This window comes from Mastomys coucha, unplaced genomic scaffold (genome assembly GCF_008632895.1).
Source record: "Mastomys coucha isolate ucsf_1 unplaced genomic scaffold, UCSF_Mcou_1 pScaffold12, whole genome shotgun sequence".
NCBI lineage: Eukaryota > Metazoa > Chordata > Mammalia > Rodentia > Muridae > Mastomys > Mastomys coucha.
The window spans coordinates 19942183-19960825 of NW_022196894.1; the positions used below are offsets into that span (position 1 = coordinate 19942183).

General features: G+C 38.1%; 1 protein-coding gene across 2 annotated transcripts; it reads right to left on the reverse strand.

Moving 5' to 3' along the window:
• On the reverse strand, nucleotides 1-18322 carry Tra2b (transformer 2 beta homolog). 2 transcript variants are annotated; one of them, XM_031363512.1, is made up of 9 exons: nucleotides 18043-18322; nucleotides 7355-7488; nucleotides 6713-6875; nucleotides 5363-5551; nucleotides 3818-3933; nucleotides 2163-2246; nucleotides 1507-1566; nucleotides 360-430; nucleotides 1-68 (listed from the first exon to the last, which is right to left on the reverse strand). In XM_031363512.1, the coding sequence occupies exons 1-9, from the start codon at nucleotides 18076-18078 to the stop codon at nucleotides 58-60; spliced, it is 864 nt and encodes a 287-aa protein (XP_031219372.1). In that variant the 5' UTR covers nucleotides 18079-18322; the 3' UTR covers nucleotides 1-57. The 2 variants fall into 2 exon arrangements, with proteins under 2 accessions (XP_031219372.1, XP_031219371.1); XM_031363511.1 differs by having other exon boundaries at nucleotides 360-433; nucleotides 18043-18321.
• Nucleotides 18323-18643: the final 321 nt, after the last annotated feature.

Consider the following 18643-nt stretch of genomic DNA (forward strand, 5'->3'; position numbering starts at 1 on the left):
TCCACAAACAATATCCCAGCTCTATGGCAGGTTTCAGAAAGTCTTCAACTTCATGCTTTAATAGCGACCTGGAATGAAAACAAATTACATATTAAAATGGGAGATTTTTTTTTCTGTAACCTGAAAAATCACTCCCATAAGATTTTCACTTGAGCATTAATACTAGATAACTTCATAAATGCTTAAGAAATAAAAATTCAACTTCGTGAGCTTATATTTAAACCATTCATGTACCACAGATGAGAAACTATGTGCAGACGTAACCAGTTGGGATAGATCAGCATGGAATTGCAAATTTACAAGACAGTTTACTTCAGCAAATCATATTACAACAGATAAAACCCATCCAGGTAACTTACGAGGTGAGTAGGATCGTGATCGAGAACGTGACCTGTATCCTCCACGACTGTAGTAAGGAGAAGGTGACCGTCTTCTGTAAATAAATTAAGATTGCATCTACATCCATACGATATTGGGCTAATAACACAAAGCCAAACTTTTGCCAGTTCCCAAACTACAAGATTCAGATCAACCTTTAAAATGTAATATATTAGGACCAAATACCAAATAAACATAATTAAAATTATGTTAAAAATTAATCATGATAATTAAAAAGTATCTGTTTACTTTTAAAAAGTGATGTTCCACCAAACACTATCCATTCAAGCCATTTTCATGAATATCCAAAAGAAAATCCACTAATGGATAAGCTTTAGTTTCCTATTTTCATTTTCTTGTGTAAATTAAAAACAAGAACACTTAAAAGCACATGGACCTAGCAAGCAGAAAGTTTTAAACATGATTCTCCATGTGATTCAAAGTTTACAAAATGTACTATCTAAAAAAATGGTGCTATCAAATAATCTCTTGTAAGCTCAATTTGTAATTTCTACAAATCCTTTTTCACTGTCCATTGAAAACTACTTTTGCAGCTGGGCAGTGGTGGTGCACACCTTCAATCCCAGCACTTGGGAGGCAGAGCCAGGTGGATTTCTGAGTTCCAGGCCAGTCTGGTTTACAGAGTGAGTTCCAGGACAGCCATAGCTTATACAGAGAAACCATGTCTCAAAAAACAACAACAACAAAAAAAAAGAAAACTACTTTTGCAAACTTTATGACAACAAATCCCATGGGCAGACAGGTAACCGTGAAGAGTATTGGCTGCCCTAGCAGTTTGATTCCCAGCACCTACAAGGCGGCTCACAAATGTGGAAACCCTCTTCTGTCCTCCAAGGATACATCCAAACATGAATGCAGAAATAAATAAAGGCAAAATACAGAAATAAATCAATCTTTAAAAAAATATAAAAAGCCAGATACGATAGGGCACGCCTTTAATCCCAGCACTTGGGAAACAGAATAGAGGCAGGCAGAGCTATATAGGAGTTCCAGGACCCTTCCTGTCTTGAAACAAAACCTGTTGTGCCACTAAGAGGAAAGCTAAGTATCAGGCAAGCATTTTTACAAGTACTCTACTGTATCGGATTTTAAAAGTCTTTGGCACACCTGTAAATCTGATCCCTGTCTTGAGCTGCTCTCCATCCACCTCCTCCTCCACCACCTCCTCTGTAAAGACAGAAAAAGTAAATTGTTCAGTTGAAACAACTGCCACAATAATGGGCGAAACCCAATTTCTTAGAGTTAACATGTTCTGAAACAGCACAGTGGCTCTCAATAAAGACCTTTAACTTCTCAGCCCCAAGTCCCACTAAACACAGGAATGAGTATTGGGGTGGGAAGATGCCATTTTGGTAGAAGCCTGGACTTTAAATATTAGAGACTTATTTCCATAGGAAATAGTTTACAAACAATTGTCAAAGTCTTGAACATGAAAATACCAAACCAATGAGTTAAGCCAAGAGGTATGACCCATACTTAATTATACAAGTTTAAACTAAAGATTTAGAATTATTGTTGGTGACTGGGTATCATACTCATATAATAACAGAGAAACAAAATTAAGTTTCACCTATACATTGGCATAGTTTTTCTTCATTCATCTTTAAAAATTAACCAACCAGGCATCCAGCTACATACCAAATTAGACAACTATTAAATTTTGCCCTAAATCTTGGTTATTTCTAACATTCTAAAAGCTTAGTGTTTTGTTTTGTTTTTTTTTTTTAATGCTTTTAGTGTGGACTGACTTCTATACAGCTTACCTGTATGATCTGCTGTAATAGTCCCGGTCATCGTATCCCCGATCATATCCTCGGTCATAATAGTCTCGGCGGCGTGAACTGCCACTATAAACGAGAATATATGTCCTTTAGTCCCCCTCTTGCTAAAATTGACCCTCATAGACAGAACAGAACTCAACCACCTTGGATATGATTCAACAAATGTCTCTGTGGTTTTCCTGCACAAAAACTAAAGATGTCCAGGCGGTGGTGGCGCACCCCTTTAATCCCAGCACTTGGGAGGCAGAGGCAGTAGATTTCTGAGTTCGAGGCCAGCCTGGTCTACAGAGTGAGTTCCAGGACAGCCAGGGCTACACAGAGAAACCCTGTCTCAAAAAAAAAAGATATCTACTAATAAACCTCTTTAAAGGTCAACCAACTGCTGGGCACAGAGGCACACATTTAATTCTAGCACCAAAGAGGCAGAGGAAATCCTGTGAGTTTGAGACCAGTTCAGGTTATATGGAGAGGATCCTGCCTTTGTTTTGTTTTATTGTTGTTTTGAAACAGTTTTCACTTGGCCTTGGCTGTCCTTGAATTCAGAGATCTGCCTGCCTCTGCCTCCCAAGTGCTGGAATTAAAGGCTTGCATCACCAGGGCTCCATTAATATCCTACCTAAAAAAATAAATAAAAATAAAAAATTGATTTGAAGCTGACACTTGAGTAAGATGTTCAACACCTGCAATTTAACTTCACGATTTTTAAAAATAAATTTGATTTAGAGGTTCTTAAACTGTTGCTTAAGTATGAGGTCTGAAATAGGTCATCAGCACCCACATGTGTGGTGACAGGAAGGTCAGAGAAGCTCACGGCAGCCAACCAGTAAACTCTAGATTCACTGAAACACTCATTCAAAACTTATGCTGGGACTCATGATTTGGAGCAACCCAATCCTAAGAGAAGCTTCTTTTGGTATTGGACAGCAGACTATGTGTAGGAGTGTTCAACCATAAATGGGACATCAATATTGATAGATCCCCTAATCCAGACTCAAACATCAGGGAAACAGGAAGACTCTAAAGCTACAGATAAGAGAATTGCACTCTGAAACTAACAGTAACTGCAGTTTAGTTACCTGTATCAATTAACATTCCAGCAGGTGGGGATGAGGGGATGTTCTTATCAAGGTCCCACCCCTATCAAAGGAACCAACCAGCTCTAACAGCTGCTGGCTGCTGGCGGAGAAGAGCCACTTTTAAAGAAAGATGTAAAGTATGATAGGTTGAACATGATCCAGTAGATGGCCACACATTCATGAAGCATGTGGATGTATTAATTAGACTCAGTATATTTTTAAAAGAGGAAAGGAAAAAGAGAGGAACATAAGAATGGGAGGTGGCAACACCTGTGGGTTGGGAGGGTTGTACATCTTGGGGAAGATGACATGAATATTAAGGTCGAAAATGAGATCATCTCCATAGCCCACATAAAAGTGTAGGGAAGAAATCGCCTCCACAAAGTTGCCCCTGAATCTTATATACATGTGGCAGTTCATATAAGCAATATTTAAGAAATTTCTTCTAAGAAGATGTCACAAGATTGGTGGTGGTTGAGTGTGATAAAGGAAGATACCTAACACTGTGCCTCTACACCATTCAAGTACCCACCCATCATCACACAAAGAAGTTAAACTTACTAAGTGGGTCTCCCCATATAAATTCCTGGTGTTGGGGTATGGGGCCTTTTTGTTATAGAGAAATCAACCCTAATTCGTCGCCCATCAAGCTCCATTCCATTGGCACGTTCTTTAGCCTTCAAAAGATAAAAAAATAATTGTTACATACACCCTGGACAACATATCTATCTCAGAGCTATTTTTTGGCTGGGGGGGGGGGACCCACAATTTATAAATGGGTTCTCTGTACTACCAATTTACCCAATTTACCACAAAAATAAAAAAGTACACAGACCACAATATCAGCCTACACGACCCACAAAATACCTATCTACAAATTAGAAGGACTTTAGCTAAACCCCCGGTCTCTAACATCCTAAATGCTGGGATTATATACACACACAGCACACTAATATTTATGAAACCTAAATTTCAATATCCATAAATTAGCACTTGCTGACCAGAGCCCAAATGTTCCCCTCCACACAGGGCTGTTTGGAATTAGAAGAAAGTTGTCCCTGACATTGTATGATTTACACGCCTGTTGTAGAAGCCAAAAGCCTTTATGAAAAGGCTTGATTTATCTTTTTGAGTTTAAGGCGGTTTATAAATTGTAGCTCTATACAAAAACAAATACAGGTTTACAAATACAAAAAGTTGATACTGTCAAAGACTGTCAATTCTATTACCTTCTATTATCTTTTGACATATTAGAAGGCTCTTTTTAAACTTTATTTAAAATTTCAATGCCATTTTTATAATTATTTACATCCAAATTTTTTTTTAAAAATTAGATTTGAGAACTCCCAATTTCGTGAATAACTATTACATTAAAATTCTAGCAAAAGCTTAATCTCAACAATTATCCATGGACCTGTTATTATAGCTCACTCTCTTTTTATAGTAACATGAGCATGGACTAGTTCTGCAGTTTGGTGCTAGCTGCTTTTCCAGAGGATCCCGATACAATCCGCACAAGGAGGTACACAATGGCCTTTCTGCACAAATTTAGGGTTTAAAATGTAAAGTTGCACATTCCTAAACAGATAATCACATTCTCACTTTCTACTGAGTCAGGCAAGAAATTCAAACAATGAAGTCACTTATTTGCCAACATAGGTCAGTGTATTTTCTTATCAAACTTAATTAAAAAAAAAATCAAAACGTATCCTTTTTTTTTTTTTTAACCAAACTTCATGGTTTATGTATCAACACAGCATTACAGAGACAGCAAGTCACAGGTTTGGAATTCACTTCAAAATAATGTAAGAAGTAGAGTGTACCAGGTTAAAGCCAGCACCTTATGAAGCCTAGTTTTAAGACTAATTGCCCCGAGTCACACTTTATTTCATGGGCATGTAATTTTGCACAAAGTTAAGAATAACTTCAGAATCTCACTGAATTTAACACATTCCAAATAGAAATTGTTTCTTTTGACTCAAATCTATACATGCCTTAGATCTTAAATTTATACTATAAAACAAATAACCCTGTCAATCACTTGGTTATCAGAACAGTTAGCAGGATTGGCATTTTTAACTGAAGTGAAAGTGGGAATTTACTTACTTCCTTGGCATCATCTACATTTTCAAAATATACAAAGGCAAATCCTCTTGAACGTCTAGACTGCTGGTCATATACAATGGACACATCAGCAATGGGGCCATATTTAGAGAACACTTCTCTGAGATCTCTTTCTGTGGTGTATAAGCTCAACCCAAACACTCCAAGACAACAGTTGGGGTCAGGATTTGCCTAGAAAACAGAAAAGAGATTTTTAACCTTTGAAAATCTAACATAAATCTAACATATAAAAAAAAAATGGTAAGACCAGGCACCATTGTATCTTACAAAACACTGTGGCATATAATGTAATAACCACAAAGGGTAGGAAATCCCACAAGAGAACTAAATTCAACATTAAAAACAAGGAGGGGAGGGTTATTAAGAGTCTTAGTAAAAAGAAATCTAACAATCTGATTTTGGGGTTTGAAGTTCAGCTCAGATGATATTCATCTAGGAATTTATTCTAAAGGGGAAAAAAAAAATCACAACAAGCAGGCATAATCAGAGCAGCACAATCCCAAAAAATAAATCAAGTGTGGACCACTTAGTTTATAGTCGGGGATTAACACAACTCTGACTGACTCAAACTCACAGCAATAATTCATCTACAGTAAACCATTATACAACTCAATTCCCACCAACAAAATCATAGCGCAACGAGTAAAAGCCTCTGCTTTTTTTACCCTTCTAGCTTGACAAACCAAGTTGGTTTCTGACTTCTATGTGTGCAGCATATACCCACTGCAAAAAGATGATATACTTTTATTCCATCACTGAGCAAGTGGGTCTTTTTAGTTAAGAGCCCAACCTGGTTAACCCTGTGAGTTTCAGGACAGCAAGAGTGACACACCATGATGAAACATTGTCTTAAAATGGGAACCAGCTGGGTGGTGGTGGCACACACCTATATCCCAGCACTTTGTTGCTACTAATAGATGAGGGTAACAGTGTGAAGCAAAAAGGAAGGATGAAGCAAATATTAAGCTTCATAAATTAGAGGGAAATTATATTGTATATTGTGATCATAGATGAAACCCACCAGAAAATATAACAAATTAAATTGCTAGTATCAGTAAAATTAAACCCCCATATTATAAGCGCTCCAGACAAAATGAATGTTGAAAGGTTCCAGTAATTTTACATGGGAGATGTCCATGAGAGAGGACAATCTGACTTACTAGGGAAAATAAGTCCCAATATAAATGCCTAGTTGTCAAAACTCCATTGTCAAAACAAAGATCAGCAAGTACAAAGTTCCAAAATAAGTCTTCAGACTGGGGACTGCACCTCAGTGGTAGAATACGGATTTGCCCAGCGTGCACACAGTCCGTAGCACCCCAGAAATCTTACCCGGTTCCCAACATGACGCCTTCGAGTAGACATGGGAGAATGGCTGTGGCTGTGGCGCCTGCGATAATCTCGGCTGTAAGACCTGCTCCGGGATCGTCTATGGGAGCGAGATCGTGATCGTGACCTTGTATAATGCCTTCTAGAACTTCTTCTGGATCTAGACCTGCAAGACAGAAGTCTTTGGAGTTATGACTAAATAATAAACAGATATGATGTTAAAAATACTTAAAAAATTCTTTTGAAAATTGGACCACATGGCATACTCCTAGTTCGGTTTATGCACACCTTTACCTCTCCCAATGCTATCCTTATTCTGTATTTCCTATTATGCCCACTAAGAATTTGGGCCATCACAAGTGGTTTATTTTAGTAACATTCATGGCTTTTGACTAGAGTGTTTACCTCTGTATAAAGTGGTCACCTAAACCACAACACATGAGAGAAGTGAAGGTGCTGCAAGCACTTCAAGTACTAAAGATTAAGTGAGCAAAAACAAGGGAAAGATAGATCCAAAGCCCAACTCCTGAAGCTGGATTGTTTTAGTCTTCTGGCCCCCATTGCTAATACCAACATGTAACAGAACTTTGCTAGTTTATCAACTACATGATATATTAGCAGAGATCTCAAAATGGCCTTTCTTACCTAGATTCAGATCTGGACCTTGACTTTGATCTAGAACGCCTTGAATCTTCCTTGGAACGAGACCTTGCAGGTGTATGCCGTGCAGATTTCCCCGATCCGTGAGCACTTCCACTTCGGGAAGCAGAACGGGATTCCTACACGCAGATGTCAAAAGTTTTAATTTGTATACTGTTTTGGGAACGTTAAAAACAAATAAGCTTCTGTGAGATAAATGGCCAAGGAGAGCAATCCTCTTCCAAGATAAGAAAACATACGTGAGGGTAGGAATTGAGTATACCTGGTATAATGGTTTCATTGCTTCAACTGACATGAATCAATTGGTTCTTTTCGTCCACCTTTCTGGAGCACAGATAAGTATCTAACTCCACTCCCTTAAAAAGTGTCCAAGTCAGGCAGTTCAAGAGCTGCCCAAGGATTATATTTGGAAAAAGATACTACATAGACCGAGAACAAACTTTAGTTAACTATGAAATGTATTCTGCTCCAGTAGCAAAACACCCTACAAAATTTATAAAATTTCAAATTAAAGTTTGTTGAATGAAGGGCAAAAGCAGTAAGGATAATCTTGAGTTTCAAGCTCTGAAGGTAGAAGGTATCAATCTATAGGGACCTCCTACAAAACTCAAGAGCAACCAAAGGGAGCTAAGAACAGAGAAAGTCAACAAACAGTGTAAGAGTAGAGAAGATAGCAAAGATCTAGTTTTATTGACTAAAATGACAAGAGGCAAGACAGAATATAACAAGTAACCGAGAAAAAGTTAAAATGATATCAAAGGCACATTCAAACAAGGATAAAATCAGAAGCTCATTGTCTAGAAGCCCAGAAGAAAAATTCTGAAGATGCCTAGGCAAGTATCATGTACTTGTTTTTCTGTCAAAACTCCAACTAACTGCCAATTAACACACACAAATGAAATCTCAAAAACAAAAAAACAAAAACAAACAAAAGACAAAGAAATAGCTAAACAAGATAACCGCTTTATAAACCTGTGTCAATTGGTAGGAAGAAAATACATGTACAGCAATAGAATGCTAAGAAAACTTCTACAAAGGTATTTAAAAAAAATAATACCTAAATGGGTAGAGTACTAACTCTCCTAGACAGCTAAGCTTTAACCACAAAACTTTTTAGAGCCAAACTAAAACAAAGGACATGAATCTAAACAGACATTTATAAATAAAAGTAACCACATTAGTTCTCTTTTGATAGAATAGTGTGGCCATTCTCGAAAAGAATAAAGATACAGAATTAATTTACATACAGAATAAGGGAGATAATTTAGAACACCCCTTCCTCTGTGCTCAGGACATAATATGTATTTTATATACAACATAGAAGAGAGGGGCCTCAAGTAAAACAGACAACTAGAGTTATGAGTTCAGCTTTCAAAGCCCCAAATCACCTAGAAAATACCCGAATGACACTAAAACACAGTGTGATATGACACGTCATAGATAGCATCACCTTTTTAAAAAATCAGATCTTTCTTAATCCCCAAGGAGTGACTAAAGATTAAAATAAGCTGTTTGAGAGAACAGCTGCCTTGAATACCAAGATATAGCTTAACATTCATTGCTGCTGGTAGGAGACTACTCCAATCACCCAGCCCCTGGATTTCTATATCAAATGCTCAAGCAAACATCAGGAAGGCAATTTACTTCACTTTCTTAGATTTAAAAGACTACTGAGAGTAGCGTTTTCCATCTTTACTATATGGAAAAGCTAGCAAAAATGCCTTTATTTTAATCCTATAAGAATGCTTCACAGAACAATTAGAAGCTTTAAGGGAAAGCAAGTGAAACGTTTTCCCAGAAAGAACATAACATACAGCCACACAGCATATAACAAAAATTTGGCTAACAGAAATATGCCTAGGAATAAAGAGGTAGAAAATAAAAATTCCTTCCTTCAGACTTGCTGCTGCTCTGTTTGCTCAAAAAACAAAAAACCCTCAATTTCTAGTATGAAAAATTAGCCATAGTAAAGTCTCTCCTTAAAATTCTAGTAGGCTAGCGGGGTCTAAACAGATGGTTTAGAATGCTCCTACTCAGCCTCCCTATCTAATAGGCTATGCCAGAGATGTACTTTTTGAGTAACTATTTCTTATGAGTAACTATTTCTTATATCAGAAATGAGCGGGAGCACCAGAATACAAGATTTCACTTGCCTGTATACTGTCACCTTGTTGGACTAAGGGGTAGGGTGGTGGTGGGGACAACAAAAGACCATTTCTAAACCTTGCCATCGGAGTTTAAAGATCATAAATCCTTCCAGTTATGTTGACCACCATAATAAACTGGTGAAAAAAAATTTAAAAGACTTCTGTGTGAAGAAACAAGACTTAGATTAGCTAAATCCAAAGCTCTATGCTAATCTGAAACCTTAATGCACAAACAACTCTATAAAACCAGCTAGGAAAATCCTTTATACATAATACTTCAAATTCAACTGCACGAGAACGCTATAAAAACTATAAAGAATTACTCTCTGGAGAGCCAATGTTGAAAGGAAAGAGATCATGAATGTAAAGCCATAAATAAAACAATGCCAGAAATTCCCAGAAAAAATTACAAAAAAAGTTCTCAAATCTGAGCCATCATTTTAACTAGTGCACAACCTATAAGGAACAGGTCAAGTTTAAAACAAAATCAAGCAGTCTGTAGCTCCTATAGAGAATAGCAGCTCAGAATACAAATACAGCTTTTAGTTTGTTGGGCACCCTAGTACTATGCTATTTAAGGCCTCACAAATTCAATATTAGAAGTTACATATTTTCTACGATTCTTTCGAAAAATAACCTTCCCCTATTCCAAACCCCATTTCAGCCCTGATTTTAATTCAGTTTTCCCTGTGAACAGGACCTAAAAGCATCACTCTCAATGGTCCAAAGGAGACTCAAGAACCAAAGAGGCAATAAAAAAACAGATGGGAAACATATTCTAACATCAACATTATTTTCATGTTAAATGTATCATACTTGGGCTATAGAATAAAATTCCAAATTCACATAAGCTTGAGTAAAAAAAAAAAATTAAAACCACTCAAGTATTTTATTAGTTTTACAAAGCAACTCCTATAAGAGAGTATTGTGTTCTCTTTGCAAGATGCAGAAATAATGTAAAAAGCACTGACAATAGACTAAAAAGTGTACCAATACAACATGCATCCTTCACAGTCATTTATTTTTGCCAATAGCTCTAAAGACCTGACAACACTCAGAAAAAAATTTAAAGCTGCCATAGCTTTAAGATGATCTTTAATATTCGGCCTGGTGAAGACAACTATTTGTTGTTTTTGGATTATGTGTGTTTGCTATTAGCATTATGCTAATCATCTAAATATGTAATCAGTCAAAACACAGACAGGAATTTTGGGTTTTTCTCAGAGTAGCACACTAGAAGAAAACAATGTTTACTTAGGATCATTATAATAAACTAAGGATAAGAGAAAAGGCACACATACCAGCCTCTATCACACTCTGAATTAGCTCTCATTTTACTTTGTATGACCCATTTCTTTTAAGGGAAGCTACTATACATATACTTCAGCAAAACCCCAAATTCAGTTGGAACAGGCGTTAAACTGAAAAACAATATAAAAGAATCATCCTCATTTGGCACATGTAGATCTCAACATTTGGACTTAAGTGGTGTAGCTTTTCACAAATTTGTGAAAACCTAATGCTTTCATCACAACATAAATAATGGTGTTGGATGCTTTGCTTAGATTTTGGGGGTTTAGCCCCATTATCACCCTGGTTACAATCTTTGATTTTTTCCAGTAGAAAATTCTACTATACACTGTTCAGTATTAAAGCAGAAAATATCATGCATTTTCAAAGTCCAAAGGGCATTAAGTAAGAGACCACCAGTTCCAACTCATACTCATGCCCCAGAACCAGCAGAGTATAACAGATGAAAACCCTAAGGCAAAATAAAATGGGAGGCCATTTACCCAGGATGGATAGCACACTGCTGCAGCCTATTTGACTACAAATAGTTATTTTTAAGTATTGCATTTCCATCATTTGACTAAGCAGTTAAAAATTAGAATTACCTAATTTAAACGATTCCCTTGGAAGTCACTTCTTTACCCTGTATATACTTTCTTCTATTAAACAAATAATGCATGCATGTTTAGCAAAATATACAGGGACACATAAACAGACTAGTAATTACTTAGCGTAGTGCTTTCTGATTCCAGATTACTTCTTATCTTAACTTCATTTTTATTTCTTTTCTTCATTCTTCCGTTTCAAATTCTGACTTCTTTCATCTTCCCCACTTCACACAAATTGCTCAATATTCTACAAGTGGGACTTCTGGTCTGATAATTAGCATGCATTCTTTCTTTTATTTTTTCAAATTTCAGCTTCACTTATTCCTGAGCTTCAAATACTCATTTATAAAACTTGTCAAATGACGACTTCCGCATTTTCCTTCTTCAACATTAACCTTAATAGAAAAAGAACAGGATGAAGAATATTTTAAAACTCCAGGATAAAATCCAGTGCCAAAACTGAAACTAGAAAAAAAAAATCCCTTTTTGTAGTTTTGGATTAAAAAAAAAAATACTAGATATGCAGCTCAAAAAACTGAAACTACATAGTTTCCTGTTGGTATATGGCAATCATTTGTCTATTCCAAATAAATTTATCATGCTTAACATGAATGTGAAGTGCGCCACTGAACATTTACTGTTCATTTAACATTTTTTACAAACTGTAATCACATCTCACACTTCTTATTGTATTAAAGAGAAAATGCAAAGTGTCAAAAACACATCTCTAGTCAAAAAAAATGACACATTTCAGTACAAAAGTGCAAGAAAGAAAAGCATGGACAACTCATCTGCACAATAATGACAAAGGCTGGGGTTGAAGAGGTTTACAATATTGTGACTTGTCTAGATAAGGAAATGTATTTAATGCCACATTACTGTGTATTTAAAAACAGCATTGTTAGACAATGTCAGCAAACCTGACTATTTGGATCTGTTCAATCCACCCTTGGGAAATCTGGGTTAGCGAAACTAGAGTAGTTTAACTACTAAATTTAGAACTAAAATCCTGATACTAAATAAAGTTAATCAACTATTACATGCCAACAGCTATAAAGAAAAACAGCAAACTTGATTCCAACAGTGGTTATGTCCAAAGAATTCTGTAAGTTTCCCCCTCTATTAACAAAATATTAGTCTTCTGGATGTCCAAAGGAGAGATCCTAGTTGAAAGGTTGGTTATGGGAAAATTATAGTTAATCTTCTCAAATTATTAAAAAGGCCCACTTTAGTGTATTAGTGAATTTTAATACAAACTGGAACATTGTTGGAACACTAATTACTGTCCATGTAAAACAGTCTAATTCCTTGTTACCCTGCTAAATATTTCTGCATGCTTACTATTTCCTCCTACATTTTCTTCTGGTAAAAATTAAAAACAAATTTTTTTCTTAAAAAATAAAAATTTTTGGTATAGGCAACCATGGCTATAGTATCATCTTTTCTAACTAAGAAAAAGCCTAATTCCCAGCCTAATTTTATAGTCAATTATCACTTAATCTGGAAACATTTTAATGACTTTTATTTAAGGGAGTCACAACAATTCATTTTCTTGTAATATCCATCACTAAAATGCAATGGGAAATATTTACTGGAAGCACAAATGTAATCATGGAATCAGAATGCCCAAGCACATTTCCTTAGTGCCTGGCTTCTCTAAAGGTTATTTATGTACATATATACAGGGCTTAGATTCAGAAAACACTAAAGCTCTAGATGCCATGACTTTTCAACATTCAGGCCTTTGCTTCATTACCGTTTTTCCAAGTCTTCTCTTATACTCAAAGAACAAAATCACTGCTAAACAATATTTGCATTTAGGATTATTTGAACTCAGCTAAACTGAAGCAGCCACTTCATAAAACTACAAGATCAACTACTGGGCTAACATACATTTGGTTGAAAAAGGATCCTACTTAGAAAAACACTTTACTGGGGGAGTAGTTTAATAACAAAATGAGATGAACAAAGAAAAACTCCACATTGCTACAGAAAGAAAAGATAAACACAGAAATGAATAAAGGGCCTTTTGGGGAGCCAGTCTCAAGTAGCCCAGAATGGTCTCAAAGACACTATATAGCTTTAGATATCCTGCCTCCACTTCCCAAATGCTGTAATTTCCAGCATGTATCTTCTACTTTTTTTCCCCTGCAAGTATTACAAAGGATGGAGAAGAAAAATCCCCAAATACTTTAGTTTCTTTAAGGAAAAAAAAAAAAAAAGACGGGGGACCTGATATACCTATACTAGTTGTAAAGTCTGTGCTTTTTATAAATTTGTAAAAAATACCAAACCTTAAACTTATGTTGATAACAATTCTTTCCCTCAAAAGCACAAAAATTTTAATGTAGAAAGGGCCCCATCCAAACTGCCACATGAAAATCTATGCCAGTAAGTAACCTGAAAATAGCCTCCAAAGCAATGATTTGGAGACTATAATTTGATAGGCAATTTTGACCTGAAACTTAAAAAACGATAACTTAGTTCTATAATGGCCCACATCCTACAATAATACCTGTGTAAAATCACTAAATTTTAAAATAATCACCATACCTTCTTAGAAAACAATAGCTATGTATAAATACTAATTAACAATAAAATGCTGGACGCATAACCATAGCTCTAATCAATGACTTGGCCAAATTACAAAGTCAAGGTTAAAACTATTCATTTTTAGCATTTATGTTTGTGGTCTTATTGGAAAGGAAAAAAAGGCCGTACAAACAAGACAAATTCCTCTTCAAGCTTTCAACAAAACCAGTAGTACTTACCTTGTAAAAATCATTTGTAACTTCTTGAAATACCACTTTCTATTTTGACAATAGCCACAATATTAATAAGCACTCTTATTTAAGCCAGAGAAAACAATTCCAGTTTAAAGAGACTTATACCTGTCTAGTCAGCAATGAAAAGGGTATGCAAACAATTTACTTAAACTTGCCACATTAACTGAACCCTTTGTTAATGAAAACTGTGTGTAAAGGCCACAATTACTTTAGAAATAAATGTTTTAGTTTTAAAAATGAGAATTTAGAGTTAAGGGATAAAAACAAGGAATATACAAAGGCATCACAGGCTAAAAAGATAAATTGCAGAATTTGAAAGGCAGTTTGCAGGGGTGGTATCCAGATTGACTCAGATGGCTTATGTTCCAAACACTCTCTAAGTAAGCAGGTACTATCCTACCACAATATTTGTTAATCCCAAACTTTTCTCTACCCTCTTGGCTAACAAAATTTAAATTATCTAGCTTGTACAATCCTTAATTTCTGGGTTCTCAGGACAAAGACTCAAAGAAGTTAGAATTTTATGCTAAGTGGACAACCAAAATGAAAAAAATAAAAAAGCCTCATACCCTATACAGTAACTATTACTGGGTTTTCAAATATTAACACCAATATTACTTTACACTTCTAAAGAGTGGTAGTGTTTTTCCTTCAAAGAAAAGGTGCTTTACAAAATGAATTTTAAAAACTACTAGAAAAGATTTTAATCACACCAACTTTAAAGCAAAGAATGAGAACTTACAGCAACAGGGCTAAATGCTAACATCCATCCAATAAACTTTGTGACCAAACTAAACACTATTTCACACACTCGATTATAATCTGTTTAGGAAACAACCTTGAAAGTCTAAAGGGTTTGGGGGAATCCAGAAGTGTGAGTGTCCACAGGAAGAGAGAACTAGACACTACTGAGATTCCAGGGAGCTTAACAATTCATACCACATACATTAACTCCCAAGAGTTTAAGAATCTAGAAGTCAATGAAACTCATTTTCAGGTTCCAGAGATGGGTGGTTATACCAGGCATATCCAAGACAATTACTTTGAACATGATTTTTACACTTATAAAAGGGAAGATGAACCATCAGATCTGATACTTTTCATCTATGGCTCTGACTGGTAAAATACAAGGGGGCTTAAGCTACTTTGTATCATGTTTGTGTATGAGGCTACATAGCAAGCAAGCATTCTGAGTTACACAACCAGTCCTTAAACTACCCCTTATTCCTTTGGAGGAAAATGTTTAGTCTTGCTAAATAGTTTATCCAGATACCTTGAACTCTGGATCCTCTCCAGGGTAAGTAGCTAGGATTTACAAACCTGCAACACTCTGCCCAGCTTACCCTGAAGTCCCTGAACTTTTGTTTTGGCAAGCCTTCTTGAAAAGTTGAGCTAAATGTTTCAGCTTTTCACTCATCCCAAGATACCAATTGAAAACCAAAAACCAAAAACAAACAAACAAAAAAACCCAAAAAACAAAAAACAACCCGAAATTACAGGGCTGGAGAATTGGCAGTAAAGAGTACCTACTGCTCTTTAGGGAGAGCCCAGGTTTGTGCCCCAGCACACGAATCAGGTAGCTCAAAATTGTACACATGAGCTAAAACAAGGATCGTGTACACACACCAGGGGTGACAACATGTGCCTTTATCCCTAGCACTCAGAAGCCAGAGGCAGGGGGATCTCATGAGTTTGAAGCCAGCCAGCCTGGTATACATAATTTGAGTTCCAGACAGGCAGAGCTACACAGAAAAAGTCTCTTAAAAAAAAAAAAAAAAAAAAAAAAAAGTGGGGGGCTGGAGAGATGGCTCAGCAGGTAAGAGCACTGACTGTTCTTCCAAAGGTCCTGAGTTCAAATCCCAGCAACCACATGGTGGCTCACAACCATCTATAATGAGATCTGACGCCCTCTTTTGGTGTGTCTGAAGACAGCTACAGTGTACTTGCATATAATAATAACTAAATCTTTTTAAAAAAAAAAAGTGTTTAAGTATTCCACAACTTTCAAGCTTAATACTTTTCAATTAAGTAGTCAGGTCTGCTAGCAGGATGTGGTGATTCATACCTTAAACCACAGCATTAGGGAGGCAGAGGCAGGCAGATGCCTGGGGTTAAGATTAGCTTGGTCTACAGAGCTAAGTTCCCAGAGAGTCAGGGACATAGGGTCAAATATTGGTGGTGGTGGAAATCACTAGAAGGTGCATCTTACTAGTAGAAATTTAAAAAAAAAAACCCTCAAATTAACAGAAGTAACAATTTCTCAGCTTTCAAAATAATACCCACTTTCATTCAAATGCATTTTTCCTTGAATAACGTGACCCATAGCTAATACTGTGAAAAATTTCCAAAGGCATGACGATGCATACCTATTTGGTCCTAGAACAACAAAAAAACTTATCTGTTTTTAATTCAAACAGACTAATTTCAACTTCGGGAGGCAGGACCAACATCATAAGGTACATGTGGGCAAAAGATGGAGTTCAAACAAAACGAATTTTAAAAAAAAGTCTGGGGTATAGTTTAGTGGTAGAGGCTAGGTTCCATCTCCATTATCAGGAAAACAACATTCCTGATTGATCCCACTCCCCGATTGGTTTCTTTTCTTAGGAAAGGCTAAAATGGCAAGGCACACACTGGTTTACACTGAACTTCAAATTATCTTAGGTAAGGGACTCATCTCGGTATGTAAAAATCATATCCGTTCAAATTAACTTTTTGGGTCCAAGTTCATCATGGAAGAGTCCCAGAATGCTCCCTACCAAAGGCCCTTTAAGAGTTTACTAACCAAAAAATTTGGCCAAAAAAGTAGACTACGAGCCAGTCTAAGAGTTCCTGTGAACTTTTGTGAAAATAAAAACGTTAGTACAGAGGAGCAAAACATTCTTATGTTTCTAAGCAGTTTTCAAACTGCAATTACTTGTTCACTGAGCCCCGTACTTCTTTGCGTGACAGTTTTTTAATCTAATACTCTACATCCACGCCACAGGCGCGTCATTTGTTAAGCTTTGAACTGGGTCTAATCTGCCTCTACCCGTTTTCACCCTCTGGGAGGTAGAAGCTTAAAAAATAAAACCATGTCGACTTCAGAGTTTAATAGCGCCATAAACTGTCGCCACCGGTTTCTCCTTCACAAGTTCCCCCCACCCCCGGGGGACTGGGGAGGGAGAATCTATACTACAGCAACGCCTAGTGACCTTGGGTTCTATTCCAGTAAGGTCTCCACAATGAGAAAAACGCTGCAGCACAAAGCCCTCCAGCTAACGGCCCCAATTTCCCTCAACTGTTTCCGTTTCCACATGCCCCAAGAGCACCCCTAGAGCTAGATATCCCTTCCCGGGACCAGGGCCCTCCATCAACCGAAAGCACCAGTTCCCTTGGGCTCCCCACCACACGTGGCCTTTCCCCGTTTCACCCCGGAGCCCCTGAGAGAGGCGGCGAAGCCTGGCTGCAGGGAGCGGCGGCGGCTCCGCCATTTTGTGCCTCTGGCAGCGCGCCCGGCCCGCGAGCCCAAGATGGCTGCGGCGCGGCTTCGCAGGAGAGCAACGGCGAAATAAGATACCGTTCCCATCCCCCAACGCCGAGGGACGCCGCGGCCATTTTTAATCTCCCCCCCCCCCAACTCCCGGGCTTCGTAACCGGGAAGGGGAAAAAAAACGGCCGTGGCGGGTGCGAGGCACACATCCCACCGGCGGCCTCCCTCCGGCCAGAGCCGCCGTCCACCAGGCCCTTCGGCGCCCCGGCTCCCTCCTGACGTCGGGCTCCTGACACCCGGCCGGAGTGGGCCGAGAGGCCTAGAAGAAGCAGGGTGGGACCGTGGCCGCCCGCGCACCCCCCGCGCTTACCCGCTCGCCGTAGTTCTGCTCGCCGCTATCGCTCATGACTCCGGGTTGCTGTCACCGCTACTGGCCTTTACTGAAGCTGTCAAGCTCCCGCCTTCCTTACAGAGGCTCCGCCGCAGCCTAGCGCGACGACACACTTTGGAGAGTAGCTCAAAGCCGACACGCTCCGCACCACCTCCGCACCGGTCTAACGCTGCCGGATGTGACGCCACCGTCTTTAACCTGGCCCCACCCACTCCCCTGAAGGCGCGCTTTCCTCGCTCCGTCCACTTCACCAGGCCTTCGAAACGCTTTCTCCGGCAGAGGCGTTTCCCAAACCGGACGTGACGTCTGCCTTACCGCCTTGTGCTGACCCGCCCCTAGTACCCAGCCAGTGCGTGGCGGGAAAGTGTAGGCCTGCCTTGAGGGTCTGTAGTGGTCTCCCTGGGACACCGTGGTGTTGGTAGCCTTGCCATAGCCGTTTCTGGAACCTTCTAGGGAACCGTCCTGGGTGGAAGAAGAGAAGAGATGGTTGCATTTTCCTCTATGTCTTTGTTCTGCCTTACTATTTCCTTTCCTTTTGTTCTTTCTCTTGATCTAGGAGAGAACACAGCCACCCACTGGA

What these genes read in the sequence shown, in the direction of transcription:
- Tra2b (XM_031363511.1), bottom strand. Translation starts at nt 18,078, where the DNA reads ATGAGCGATAGCGGCGAGCAGAACTACGGCGAGCGG. An exon ending in AGCAGAACTACGGCGAGCGG is followed by an intron (nt 7,489 to 18,042) that starts GTAAGCGCGGGG and finishes ATCTGCGTGTAG; the next exon opens with GAATCCCGTTCTGCTTCCCG. An exon ending in GGCGTCATGTTGGGAACCGG is followed by an intron (nt 5,552 to 6,712) that starts GTAAGATTTCTG and finishes TCTGTTTTCTAG; the next exon opens with GCAAATCCTGACCCCAACTG.